The sequence below is a fragment of the Coregonus lavaretus genome (assembly GCF_964263955.1).
Source record: "Coregonus lavaretus genome assembly, chromosome: 5".
Classification (NCBI taxonomy): domain Eukaryota; kingdom Metazoa; phylum Chordata; class Actinopteri; order Salmoniformes; family Salmonidae; genus Coregonus; species Coregonus lavaretus.
Window position 1 is genome coordinate 11,662,128 of NC_139992.1, and position 13,839 is coordinate 11,675,966.

The 13,839-nt window shown below is 41.8% G+C and overlaps 2 protein-coding genes across 2 annotated transcripts; both read right to left on the reverse strand.

Annotated features, from left to right (window-relative positions):
* Positions 1 to 1,187: 1,187 nt before the first annotated feature.
* Positions 1,188 to 1,985, reverse strand: LOC311129585 (gamma-crystallin M3-like; the record flags this gene model as incomplete). Its single annotated transcript, XM_084161928.1, has 3 exons — positions 1,188 to 1,478; positions 1,597 to 1,836; positions 1,971 to 1,985. The coding sequence occupies 3 exons, from the start codon at positions 1,983 to 1,985 to the stop codon at positions 1,188 to 1,190; spliced, it is 546 nt and encodes a 181-aa protein (XP_084018054.1).
* A 3,670-nt stretch (positions 1,986 to 5,655) lies between these two features.
* On the reverse strand, positions 5,656 to 6,521 carry LOC311129586 (gamma-crystallin M3-like; the record flags this gene model as incomplete). The annotated part of the gene is made up of 3 exons (XM_084161929.1): positions 5,656 to 5,934; positions 6,022 to 6,264; positions 6,510 to 6,521. 3 exons carry the CDS (start codon positions 6,519 to 6,521, stop codon positions 5,656 to 5,658), a joined length of 534 nt encoding a protein of 177 aa, XP_084018055.1.
* Between the last annotated feature and the right edge of the window lie 7,318 nt (positions 6,522 to 13,839).

The following is a 13,839-nucleotide window of genomic DNA, read 5'->3' on the forward strand; positions in this document are numbered from 1 at the left end:
CTATTTTTGTTTCATCAGACCAGAGGACATTTCTCCAAAAAGTATGATCTTTGTCCCCATGTGCAGTTGCAAACCATAGTCTGGCTTTTTTATGGCGGTTTTGGAGCAGTGGCTTCTTCCTTGCTGAGCGGCCTTTCAGGTTATGTCAATATAGGACTTGTTTTTACTGTGGATACAGATACTTTTGTACCTGTTTCCTCCAGCATCTTCACAAGGTCCTTTGCTGTTGTTCTGGGATTGATTTGCACTTTTCGCACCAAAGTACGTTCATCTCTAGGAGACAGAACGCGTCTCCTTCCTGAGCGGTATGACAGCTGCGTGGTGCCATGGTGTTTATATTTGCGTACTATTGTTTGTACAGATGAACGTGGTACCTTCAGGCGTTTGGAAAATGCTCCCAAGGATGAACCAGACTTGTGGAGGTCTACAGTTTTTTTTCTGAGTTCTTGGCTGATTTATTTTGATTTTCCCATGATGTCAAGCAAAGAGGCACTGAGTTTGAAGGTAGGCCTTGAAATACATCCACAGGTACACCTCCAATTGACTCAAATGATGTCAATTAGCCTATCAGAAGCTTCTTAAGCCATCTTTTTCTGGAATTTTCCAAGCTGTTTAAAAGCACCGTCAACTTAGTGTATGTAAACTTCTGACCCACTGGAATTGTGATACAGTGAATCATAAGTGAAATAATCTGTCTGTAAACAATTGTTAGAAAAATTACTTGCAACTGCAGATTACCACATTAAACATCCATAAGCGGTATACCCAAAATATCCACAATACATGTTCTATCCTTTACAGTAGATACTTCATGTTGATGCTTCTCTTGCAGCTAGCAAGTATTTTCAACAAAATATTTACTTACTACTAGAACATACAGTACTTTAACATTTACAACATTAACCATATGTAATGATCAGTGGTTTTGACAGATTGTAATTTATTATTAACTCCACATCAAGTTTTCAAAAATGGAATGCATCCTCACAACATCGCCACGTGGGGAGGACATGTCCTAGAATACTGCTCCTGTTGCACATGTATGGGAAAACTAACCATATGAAAATGCAGATTTCTCTTCTGAATGCCCTTTTACCTCAACCCACGGACTCAAAAGAAAATTAAAGACACTTTCGTTTAAAAGGTAGATGATTTTATTTATGCTCTAATTTTAGACATTGGTGAATTTAATAACAAGAATCCAAAATACGCCTCATGCTGTTGAACCTCATGGGGTTGGAGCCCATGTGCATGCTCATATCTCTCATGTTCCTGTACTCTCCAGGCCTCATGTACATCTGCCTGCCTCTGAAGTGGGGCTGCTCGTACATCAGCCAGTGGCCGTCCATCACGTTGCAGGACTGCATGTCGTTCAGGCGGAAACGATCGGTCATGGACTCACAGTCGTCGCTCAACTCGTGCATCTGACCTCCGAAGTTCTCCTTCTCGTAAATCCTCATCCTGAAGTTTCCTCTGTGCTGTAAATGGATATGGGAAAAGTGTTTTACCAAATCGTTCCAAATATACCCTCACATTGCTTTTGCTGGAGCTGTACATATGGCCTATGGGAGTCAGAATGAACATAAATATATTTACCATGGGGATGTTACGGCAAGACCTGATGCAATCACTCATGCCCATACGCTGGTAGTCACCATACTCTCCCCTCCTCACAAAGTACTGGTTTCCCATGAAGTTGGAACGATCGTAGACCATGAAGCAGCCGCTCTCAACTCTGCAGGAGTTGCACCTGCTCAAGTAGGAGGTCAGCTCAGGGCAGTCCTGGCTGGTCTCATAGGAACGACCCTGGAAGTTCCTGTCCTCGTAGAAGATGATCTAAAAACACACAACAAAACCATCATGTACTAAAATTAGCTGGACTTCTAACAGTACAGTACAATTCATTGATGGTTTTAAACAAATTAGAAAAAGGCAGCTTAAAAGTCAAATTTCATCAAAGCTCCACACACCTTGCCCATAGACATGGTTGCGGTTACTGTATTGGTCTCAGGATTGCACAATTTTCTGTATGTCCCCCTATCGCTTTTATACCTGAGCCGGCAGCCAAAGAATATGTGGCTCCATTGTTTAAACCCCTGACAGAGCAACATGGCATAGAGGCCCCCCTCCCTGTACAGTACAAAGTGGATTTTAAAGGGTCATTATTAAAGAGTCATTATTTGCGGTTGTGTGCATTTGTGAGGAGAGCCCATTTCCTTTATTGTTTCTGTTGAATAACAGTAGGAGCGAGAACTCTTCATATCGAGACTTTTCAGAGATTTTTCAACTAACTTCACTGACGTTTGTCCATGGGTATTACGATTCCAATCTTTTATTTAAAACAAAAAACACAAAAAATGGTAGCATCATGATTCAAACATCAGTCTATTCGAAAAATATAACACATTACTGAAAAACATGATTTCATAATAACTGCCCAGTGTGAATCAATGTGGATGAAAATGAAAATATTAATTAATTTCTAATGTAATAAGATGGTTGTTTTTCTTTCCTCCAGCAAAACTATAGGCATACAATTAATAAACTATGAAATTGTATAACTGGAATCCAAGAACATTCCAGTAGCGGTTAGTAAAGTGGAGCGGTAGCCACTATATGATTACTAAGTGCCTTCAGAAAGTATTCATACCCCTTGACTTATTCCACATTTTGTTGCGTTACAGCCTGAATTCAAAATGGATTCAACTGATTTTTCTCTCTCACCCATCTATACACAATACCCTATAATGACAGTGAAAACATGTTTTTAGAATTCTTTGCAAATTTATTGAAAATGAAATATAGAAATATCTCATTTACATAAGTATTCACACCCCTGAGTCAATACTTTGTTGAAGCACTTTTGTCAGCGATTACAGCTGAGTCTTTCTGGGTAAGTCTCTAAGAGCTTTCCACACCTGGATTGTGCAACATTTGCCCATTATTCTTTTCAAATTTCTTCAAGCTCTGTCAAATTGGTTGTTGATCATTGCTAGACAACAATATTCAGGTCTTGTCATAGATTTTCAAGGATATTTAAGTAAAAACTGTAACTCGGCCACTAAGGAACATTCACTGTCTTCTTGGTAAGCAACTCCAGTGTAGATTTGGCCTTGTGTTTTAGGTTATTGTCCTGCTGAAAGGTGAATTCACCTCCCAGTGTCTGGTGGAAAGTAGACTGAACCAGATTTTCCTCTAGGAATTTGCCTGTGCGTAGATCCATTCAGTTCCTTTTTTATCCTGGAAAACTCCCCAGTCCTTAACGATTACAAGCATACACATTACATTATGCAGCCACCACTATGCTTGAAAATAAAGAGAGTGGTACTCAGTAATGTGTTGTATTGGATTTGTCCCAAACATAACACTTTGTATTCAGGACAAAAAATGTATTGCTTTGCCACATTTTTTGCAGTATTACTTTAGTGCCTTGTTGCGAACAGGATGCATGTTTTGGAGATTTTTTTTCTTCTGTACAGGCTTCCTTCTTTTCACTCTGTCAATTAGGTTAGTATTGTGGAGTAACTACAATGTTGTTGATCCATCCTCAGTTTTCTTCTATCACAGCCATTAAACTCGAACTGTTTTAAAGTCACCATTGGCCTCATGGTGAAATCCCTGAGCGGTTTCCTTCCTCCCGGCAACTGAGTTAGGAAGGACGCTCGTATCTCTGTAGTGACTGTAGTTGATACACCATCCAAAGTGTAATTAATAACTTCACCATGCTAAAGGGATATTCAATGTCTGCTTTTGTTTTCCCCATCTACCAATAGGTACCCTTCTTTGTGAGGCATTGGAAAACCTCCCTGGTATTTGTGTTTGAATCTGTGGTTGAAATTCACTTTTCGACTGAGGGACCTTACAGATAATTTTTTTGTGGGGTACAGAGATGAGGTATTCATAACACGATCTAGTTAAACACTATTATTGCACACAGAGTGAGTCCATGCAACTTATTATGTGACTTGTTTAGCACATTTTTACTGCTGAATGTATTTAGACTTGGCATAACAAAGGGGTTGAATACTTATTGTCTCAAGACATTTCAGCTTTTAATTTTTAATTAATTTGTAAAAATGTCAAAACACAATTCCACTTTGACATTATGGGGTATTGTGTGTAGGCCAGTGACAAAACACCTCAATTTAATCCATTTTAAATTCAGGTTGTAACACAACAAAATGTGGAAAAAGTCAAGGGGTGTGAATACTTTCTGAAGTCACTGAATATAACATGGTTGTATTATGCACCAGCCATCTACCAGGACTGATGCGAGGACTTATCTGGATAACATGACCATTTATAGACATACCTTGGAAGACCACGTCAAGCACGTTTACAAAGTCTGCAAGATAGGACACCAGGTACTTGGGTAACCAACTGGGAAAGGGAGAGGTCAGATCCCAGGTGGACAAATTTGAGTTAATTCAAAGCCAAAACTCAAGTGAAGTTCTTGCTTGGTCTTGTTTGAAGGAATGTGTATTTTGTGACATGGGAGTAGGGAGTTTGATGTTTTGTTTCAGTATTTCAGCATGGTGAATGGTAAATGTTCACACAGAAAACAGAGTAATTTGTTGTGCCTGATCATTTCCACATCTATCTCATTTGAAAATTACTATCTCACAATGGTTTTGCAGACACGCAGTTGTGTGCGTAAGATACAGGAGAACAGGAAAAGTTCAACACACAAAAAAGGTGTGAAGTGTTAGAAAAATCCAGGTCCATTCATTCAGGTGTGTTTTAAATAAAAAAAGCCTTTATCAAATGGCATATTGAGCATTAACATGATAAACTTCAAATTAAACAAACTTGCAATTGAAAAAGTGGATACACTCCATTTTTAAATGTTTTTTTAGGTTTGGCATACTCTAAAGCATGGTAACCTTTGATGGCACAGAAACACACTACTATTTAACCATTAAATACAATTATATAGCTACTCTATTATTTAATCAGTGCAGACACTCTTATCCAGAGTGACTTACATAAGCAATTAGGGTTAAGTGCCTTGCTCAAGGGCATATTGACAGATTTTTCACCTAGTCAGCTCTGAGATTCGAACGAACGACCTTTCTGTTTCTGGACCAGCGCTATTTCTCAGAAACACTAAGACAGATTAAAGTAATATGTCATGCTATGTTCAGTATTGTCTGTCGCTAAAGGATCATGTTTTGGGTCAGACACTGACTGGGTCATTTTACCTTTTTAAATAGGAATATGGAAGGAAATACAACCAAAAATACAATACAAATATATATTTGATTAGCTACATTCATTAGGTAAAAGCTATGCATTGATAGTTCTATTACCACTTCCAACACTTTCCCCTACTCTTTGTTTTGTATCTAATCATGGGTCTCTAGCTTGACATTGGGCTCCAGCATTAGAGTGATGCCATGGTGTGCCTTGCATAATGTGGTGATTTTATTCAAAAGCAAGGAGAGTATAGTATCAGTGTAGTTTCAACCACTTATGGAAAGTTACATTTAAATGTTTGAATAAGGACAGAGCAGGACACGACTGGTCTGGTGAAAAGGTGTTGTGTTGGGCATCTGTCCATTTTTGCAGAACAAGACAAAAGACTTGATATTAAATAAGAAAAACTAATTTTTATTTAAAAATCAACTGTTTCATTGAACAGGTGGTCCCGTGAATTTAACAGGAGTCTGTGATCCTTCTGATGGAACTGAACTTCATTCCATTGTATCCCTGCATCTCCCTGAGGTTTCTGTACTCTCCAGGCCTCATGTACATCTGCCTGCCTTTGTAGTGGGGCTGCTCGTACATCAGCCAGTGGCCGTCCATCACGTTGCAGGACTGGCAGTCGGACATACGGTAACGCTCCTGGATGGAGTCACAGTCCTCACTCATCTCGTGCATCTGACCTCCGAAGTTCTCCCTCTCGTAGATCCTCATCTTATAGTTTCCTCTGTGCTGTTAACATACATTTTGTATATGGGATTAGTTTATTATAAATGTTAAACTGTGGTGGAATCTGAGATTTATCATGGTTGTTCATACCATGGGGATGTTACGGCAGGATCTGATGCAGTCATCGAAACCCATCATACGCTGGTAGTCAGGGTACTCGCCCCTTCGCATGAAGTACTGGTTTCCCATGTAGTTGTTGCGATCGTAGGCCATGAAGCAGCCGCTCTCAACCCTGCAGGAGTTGCACCTGCTCAGGTGGGAGGACATGTCAGGGCAGTCCTGGCTGGTCTCATAGGAACGACCCTGGAAGTTCTTGTCCTCGTAAAAGATGATCTGCAACAAATACTCTTGCAATTAGCCAGAAGAATATGTGACCAGAAAGTTTTCAGAACTGTGTAGCACTTTCCTTTTATTGGTGGTTACAATACAATGCTTTACACTGGACTGCATTATTGAACTTTGTATAGCGTTATTACTGTAATTAATGTATATATTGCTATAAAACCATTGCATTACTGTTTATACAGTAATAATCAGATCACATTACCTCTAAACTGCAAATAACAATATTAACTCACCTTTCCGTGCATGTTTATGGTTATTTTGAGTGATGCTATAGCTATGCCGGTCTGCAGCCTGTTTTATACCTGATGTGACATCCAAAGAATCTCTGGTTCCATTGTATGAAACACATGAGTCAGCTGCATGCTATGCTATGGTCGCTCCCACTGTTTGTCACCACAGACGGGAAAGCATTATTATGTACAGTCAAAAGGGGGGCAAAATGAGAATTTTCTGCCTTAAAAGCAATGTTGAAGGTAATTTAGATGAACGCATGTAGTTTTATATGTATTTGAGGCCAAATGGTCTTTCTGAAATGAGTCCCTGTCATGTCTGTTTTAATAGCAGTCCTATTTTTTCAAATAGTGTTTTTTGGGGGGACAAATGCTATACTGTACTTCAGAATCTCAAATCAAATGAAATTATATTTGTCACATGCGCCGAATACAACAGGTGTAGACCTTACCGTGAAATGCTTACTTACAAGCCCTTAACCAGCAATGCAGATTTAAGAAAATAGAGTTAAGAAAATATTTACTAAATAAACTAAAGTAAATTTTTAACGAGGCTATATACAGGGGGTACCAGTACCGAGTCAATGTGCGGGGGTACAAGTTAGTTGAGGTAATTGAGGTAATTTGTACATGTAGGTAGGGGTAAAGCGACTATGCATAGATAATAAACAGCGAGTAGCAGCAGTGTAAATAACAATGTTTTAAAATGTATTTATGAGTCTTCAATTTCTTTTTGTATACCTTTGACACAGGTACTACAGTATGTTAAACCAACCATCAACATTTTCATATTTACAAAATGTTCATAGTTACTTATTCAAAAGTACCCTCATGCCTACAAATGACCAAAAACGTCCCCAATGCAAAGGGCCGGTAAAGAGGAGTGGCTACGTTCCACATGTTCTGAGGGGAGCACCTGTTTCAAGCAAAGCATGCTTCTGTTGGCTCCTGACCTGTCTGCCAGTCATGCACAACCTATCATCTTAGCAAACCTCTTGTGGGCGTACCTAGCTTTTTTCAAACATGAGATGTGGGGAGAGACTAGGGAGGAGCTGTTAACTAAGTCACTGTCTATGACTGGTTAGAGCTGCTGGTTTCCAGCATTGTGGGTACATTTTCTCAACTGAGGGCTGAATCACAACTTGATGGGATGACATGGATTTAAAAAAATCACACAATTATATCATTGACTTCTATCAATACATTTACATAGATATTTCAGCTACACATACTTAGCATGTTTGTATTTGGCAGGTGCGCAACTTTGGTTTTATAAGTGGGGGGGACATAAATATAATTATTATATATTTTTTTGTCAGATAAACACTCCAAACAGCCTAATGACCGCTCGTCCCCCCCCCCCCCCCCCCCCACGTGAACTGTATCATTAGTGCAACTACTTGTGAGTGAAACCTACAGCTACATGAATACCCATTCAGATAATGTTAATCATTATCTAGGTAATGAAAAAAAAAGAAAAAAAAAAGAAAAAATAGTAATATATAATCCAAAGTGACTTACACTAGTGAGTTCATACACTTTAGTATAAGTAATCCCTGGGGGAAACAAACCTATCGCCACACTCTGACCAACTGAGCCACACAGAACCGAGGTTCTGTTCACCTGAGGTAGAATACCTCACGATAAGCTGTAGACCATACTATTTACCAAGAGAGTTTTCATCTATATTTTTCATAGCTGCCTACTTTCCACCACAAACCAATGCTGGCACTAAGACCACACTCAACGAGCTGTATTGGGCCATAAGCAAATGAGAAAATGCTCATCCAGAGGCGGCACTCCTAGTGGCCGGTAATTTTAATGCAGGAAAACTGAAATCCTTCTAACCTAATTTCTGCCAGCATGTCACCTGTGCAACTAGAGGTGAAAAAACTGTAGATCACCTTTACTCCACACACAGAGACGCATATAAAGCTCCCTCTCCCTCCATTTGGCAAATCAAAAGTGTTTTACATTAAGCTCATTAAATTACTTCACCAATCAATGTGGATAGAGCAGGCACGCTAGATGTTTACATGCGTGAAGAACAGACAAGTGTAGCCTATGGCGTTAGATGCGACTGAAATTTTGTGGGTGGGGAGAGAGCGAGAGAGTGTTGAAGAGGAGGATTGAAGTGCTGGGCATCTTGTTATGACATGCATTATCTGGATTAGGTCCACATAATTATGCCTAGGAGGAGCGTCTCATATGAAGGAACTTTGAATGTCCTTTGAAATAGCTAGCTAATAAGCTTGAGCGTGAAACGTGATAACTAGGCCTATAGTATCCTTAACTAGCATTGAAAAAGTTAATCCATTCTTTAGCTAATTAAAAATATCTCGTATTGAATAGAAAGCGGTACAAACCACCTCAAGATAAAAACATAATATTCAAAATCAGTAAGTTAGACTAAATATTAGCATTTCATATATTCGCAGTAAATAAAATTCAATCTGGATAATAACGCAAAACAAATCATAAGGCTAGAGAAATATATCGACAAATATTACAACAATACGAAACACCCAAACATGGCGGAAGATAAATGAGGAGAACCAATCCCCAAGAGAATACGCGACTCGTCAACTGATACCGATGATATATGCTTTTCACCACTGGGTCTGGTAAGTGTGGAAAGCGACCTGTTGAAGTCGATAAATGACAAATTGGGCATACTAGAATTGGTCAGTAAGGACGTAAAAGAGTTGAAAGCGAGTCTTGAAATGAGTGACAAAAAAGCTGCGATAATGGAGAAAGAAACAAAAAAATTTAAAGTGACAGTCACTAAGATGGAAACGGACGTTAGGGAACTTAAAAAGGAGAACAACCTTCTGAGAGAAGCCTTACTAGATATCCAAACTAGATCGATGAGAGAAAATCTAGTACTTACGGGTATTCAGGAAAAGGAGGGAGAAATAACCGAGAATATTATGAAGGATTTCCTGCATACAGCGCTTCAAATCCCACTCGAGGCTGTCGATAAAATCCAACACGAACGTGTACACCATTTCGGACAAAGAGGACAAAAATATGATCGCCCAATCGTTGCCAAATTTGAATTTTTTAAGGATAAAGCAATGGTTAAAAGCCTAGGTAAAATACTTGCTGGCACGAAAATAGGCGTGAATGATCAGTTCCCGAGGGAGATTGCAGAAAGGCGCAAAGTTCTGTATCCAATCTTCAAGGAAAATAGATTAAAAGGGAAACGTGTGGCACTTGTGGTCGATATACTATATATTGACAACCAAATGTTCAGAGACACAAAGACGAGCGGCGATCGCCACCGCAGTGAGGGTCCGGTTTATGCACCGGGAGATCGGGTCTGGCTCTCGACCCGAAACCTGCCCCTTCGCATGCCATGCCGGAAGCTGGGTCGGCGGTTTGTGGGGCCATTTAAAGCCCTGAGGAGATTGAACGAGGTGTGTTATAGGTTACAACTGCCCATTAATTACCGCATTAACCCCTCGTTCCATGTGTCTCTCCTCAGGCCAGTGGTAGCTGGTCCACTCCAGGAGAATGAGATACGAGAGGCTCCTCCGCCCCCACTAGACATCGAGGGGGCTCCGGCGTACTCAGTCCGTTCCATCGTGGATTCGAGGCATCGGATGGGGGGTCTGCAGTATCTCGTGGAGTGGGAGGGGTACGGTCCGGAGGAACGGTGCTGGGTCCCTAGGAGGGACATCCTAGATCCCTCCCTGTTGAGGGATTTCCACCGGAGTCATCCGACTCGCCCTGCTCCGCGTCCTCCTGGCCGTCCCCGGGGTCGGCGCACGGCTGGGGCCGCGCGTCAAGGGAGGGGGTACTGTCATGGATTCAGCCGAGGCTGCTCCTCCTCCTTGCTCGGGCAGGCTTCGGCGTTCGTCGTCCCCGGAGTACTAGCTGCTGCCGATCGATGTTTCGGTGTTTGTCTTGTTTGGTCTTTATTGTTTACACCTGTTTCCCATTATGTTGGATTGTATTCCCTATATTAACCCCTGTCTGTCATTGGTATTTTGTGTGTTATTGTTTTGTTGTCATTCCGGCAGTTCTTGTATGTACGGGTCTATGTGCTTTCCTCCCTGTTTGGAGGTTTGTTGTTTTGTACGTTGATTTTACTGTGTTCAGTAAAAAACGTTGCCAGCCGCTCTGTGTCCTGCTTTTGACTTCGCTACCGCATACACGTCGCGTGACACAGAATAATACATCTTCAAATACAACTAATTAGAACATGGCTTTTTTGGCCGGCAATTGTTGTTTTGGCGGACGGTTGTTGTGGTTGGTCCTGTGTTCTCCCTGGCGTCCTTTACCCCTTGCGGCAGGTGTGGGATGTGGGTGCGTTTGCGCGCTCGGCCCATTTCCTCCGCAGTCAACCATGTAGTGTGCATTTTTGTGTTTGGAAGGGTGCGGCATTAAGTGAGTGAGAGGGGAAATGGTTGCATATCCCAGAGCCGACGGGTGTCTATGAGCAGCGGTAGTGAGAGAGAGCTTTCAATTTTGTGTAGATGAGGGATATACATTTTTAAATATAGTATACATCTAATCTAATTTTTTATTGTCCTATCATGATGGAAAGATCCCCAACCCTATATCCTGGACACCCACCTGAGCGACCCATACACCAAAGAGAAGTTCCCATCTGTTTTATGGACATACTGTGAGTATGCAGCCTAAACAAAGAAATAAATGCGGTCAGAGACCTATTTGAGTAGCACCGCCCCCTCAAGATTCTGAGCCTGCCTGGCAGGGTTGGTCCTACAAAGCCAGAGCCCCCTGATGGGAGAGCATTATATACAAGGAAATTCTCAAAGCTGCTAATGAGAACCTTGACGACCTTGTACCTAGCCGGTGGGGATTCCGGTGGGGTACCCCCACCCAGGCAGTGGCAGTGCTGGCAACACTGGCTGCAGTAACCCATGGGGAGGGGGTCACACACGGACAATCAGAGAGGGGGTTTATCATTGTGGACCAGGTGGCACAAAATAATCAAAGGTCTGACTGCACGGAGATGCTTGGGAAAAATGGTTACAACGGGGGACCAGAGTGTTTGTGTCTCAGGTGAAGAGGGTGGATCTGATCTCCATCACCTAGGACTTGACATAGATTAAGTAGATTAATCAATTGTTGTCAATTTCTGCTCAATCTTGCATGCTTTCTCAATCAGCTGTAACTGTATGTGCACTCGTAAATCAGGTCCTTTCTTGAGTTGGGTTCTGGGATGTAACAACCGTTGAGCATCTGATTTTATGGTAGATTGTGGAGGAGGGGGGTGGAGTGTGTTGGAGTATGTGAGTATGTGCGTGTGTGTTTGTCCGGCATCTGTTGTTGGGGGTGGGGATGTTGGGGGGGGGGGGGGGGGGGGGGGGGGGGTTTGGGGTATGGGATGGACCGCGATAATTATTTGCTTGGATAATAATTGCTTGTCAATAAATTAAATGTAATACAATGGCAATCCGGGTTCTATGTTAAAATCCTACGCATGAACTGCCAACATTATTACGCATATTAATTGATAATGATGGAAAATAAGATATGCAAGATATTTTAATAGATATTTTTAAATAGTTATATATAGAGAGAGAGAGGTGACAGCATTGGAAATGCTTTTGGCGGTTAATCTGCTTCTGTTTTGTGCGTGGCACTGTGTGCTGTTTTCGATGGATGGGTCCTGGCCTCTTGGGGCCCTAGGGATCCGGAGGGACGTAGGTGGGATGCCGATCACTGGGATGACGGCTCAACTTGGATGGGGAGGGGCTTTAGCGGGGGAATTAGTGGAGAACAATTGAAGGGTTACTTAGAAGCAATGCAAATATCACGGTACAGCTATATGGACACTCAATCATTATGGTATTTTTATTGGTAAATTTACAAACATACAGTGGGGAGAACAAGTATTTGATACACTGCCGATTTTTCAGGTTTTCCTACTTACAAAGCATGTAGATTTGTATCATAGGTACACTTCAACTGTGAGAGACGGAATCTAAAACAAAAATCCAGAAAATCACATTGTATGATTTTTAAGTAATTAATTTGCATGTTATTGCATGACATAAGTATTTGATACATCAGAAAAGCAGAACTTAATATTTGGTACAGAAACCTTTGTTTGCAATTACAGAGATCATACGTTTCCTGTAGGTCTTGACCTAGGTTTGCACACACTGCAGCAGGGATTTTGGCCCACTCCTCCATACAGACCTTCTCCAGATCCTTCAGGTTTCGGGGCTGTCGCTGGGCAATACGGACTTTCAGCTCCCTCCAAAGATTTTCTATTGGGTTCAGGTCTGGAGACTTGCTAGGCCACTCCAGGACCTTGAGATGCTTCTTACGGAGCCACTCCTTAGTTGCCCTGGCTGTGTGTTTCGGGTCATTGTCATGCTGGAAGACCCAGCCACGACCCATCTTCAATGCTCTTACTGAGGGAAGGAGGTTGTTGGCCAAGATCTCACGATACATGGCCCCATCCATCCTCCCCTCAATACCGTGCAGTCGTCCTGTCCCCTTTGCAGAAAAGCATCCCCAAAGAATGATGTTTCCACCTCCATGCTTCACGGTTGGGATGGTGTTCTTGGGGTTGTACTCATCCTTCTTCTTCCTCCAAACACGGCGAGTGGAGTTTAGACCAAAAAGCTCAATTTTTGTCTCATCAGACCACATGACCTTCTCCCATTCCTTCTCTGGATCATCCAGATGGTCATTGGCAAACTTCAGACCGGCCTGGACATGCGCTGGCTTGAGCAGGGGGACCTTGCGTGCACTGCAGGATTTTAATCCATGACGGCGTAGTGTGTTACTAATGGTTTTCTTTGAGACAGTGGTCCCAGCTCTCTTCAGGTCATTGACCAGGTCCTGCCGTGTAGTTCTGGGCTGATCCCTCACCTTCCTCATGATCATTGATGCCACACGAGGTGAGATCTTGCATGGAGCCCCAGACCGAGGGTGATTGACCGTCATCTTGAACTTCTTCAATTTTCTAATAATTGCGCCAGCAGTTGTTGCCTTCTCACCAAGCTGCTTGCCTATTGTCCTGTAGCCCATCCCAGCCTTGTGCAGGTCTACAATTTTATCCCTGATGTCCTTACACAGCTCTCTGGTCTTGGCCATTGTGGAGAGGTTGGAGTCTGTTTGATTGAGTGTGTGGACAGGTGTCTTTTATACAGGTATGAGTTCAAACAGGTGCAGTTAATACAGGTAGAACAGGAGGGCTTCTTAAAGAAAAACTAACAGGTCTGTGAGAGCCGGAATTCTTACTGGTTGGTAGGTGATCAAATACTTATATCATCCAATAAAATGCAAATTAATAACTTAAAAATCATACAATGTGATTTTCTGGATTTTTGTTTTAGATTCCGTC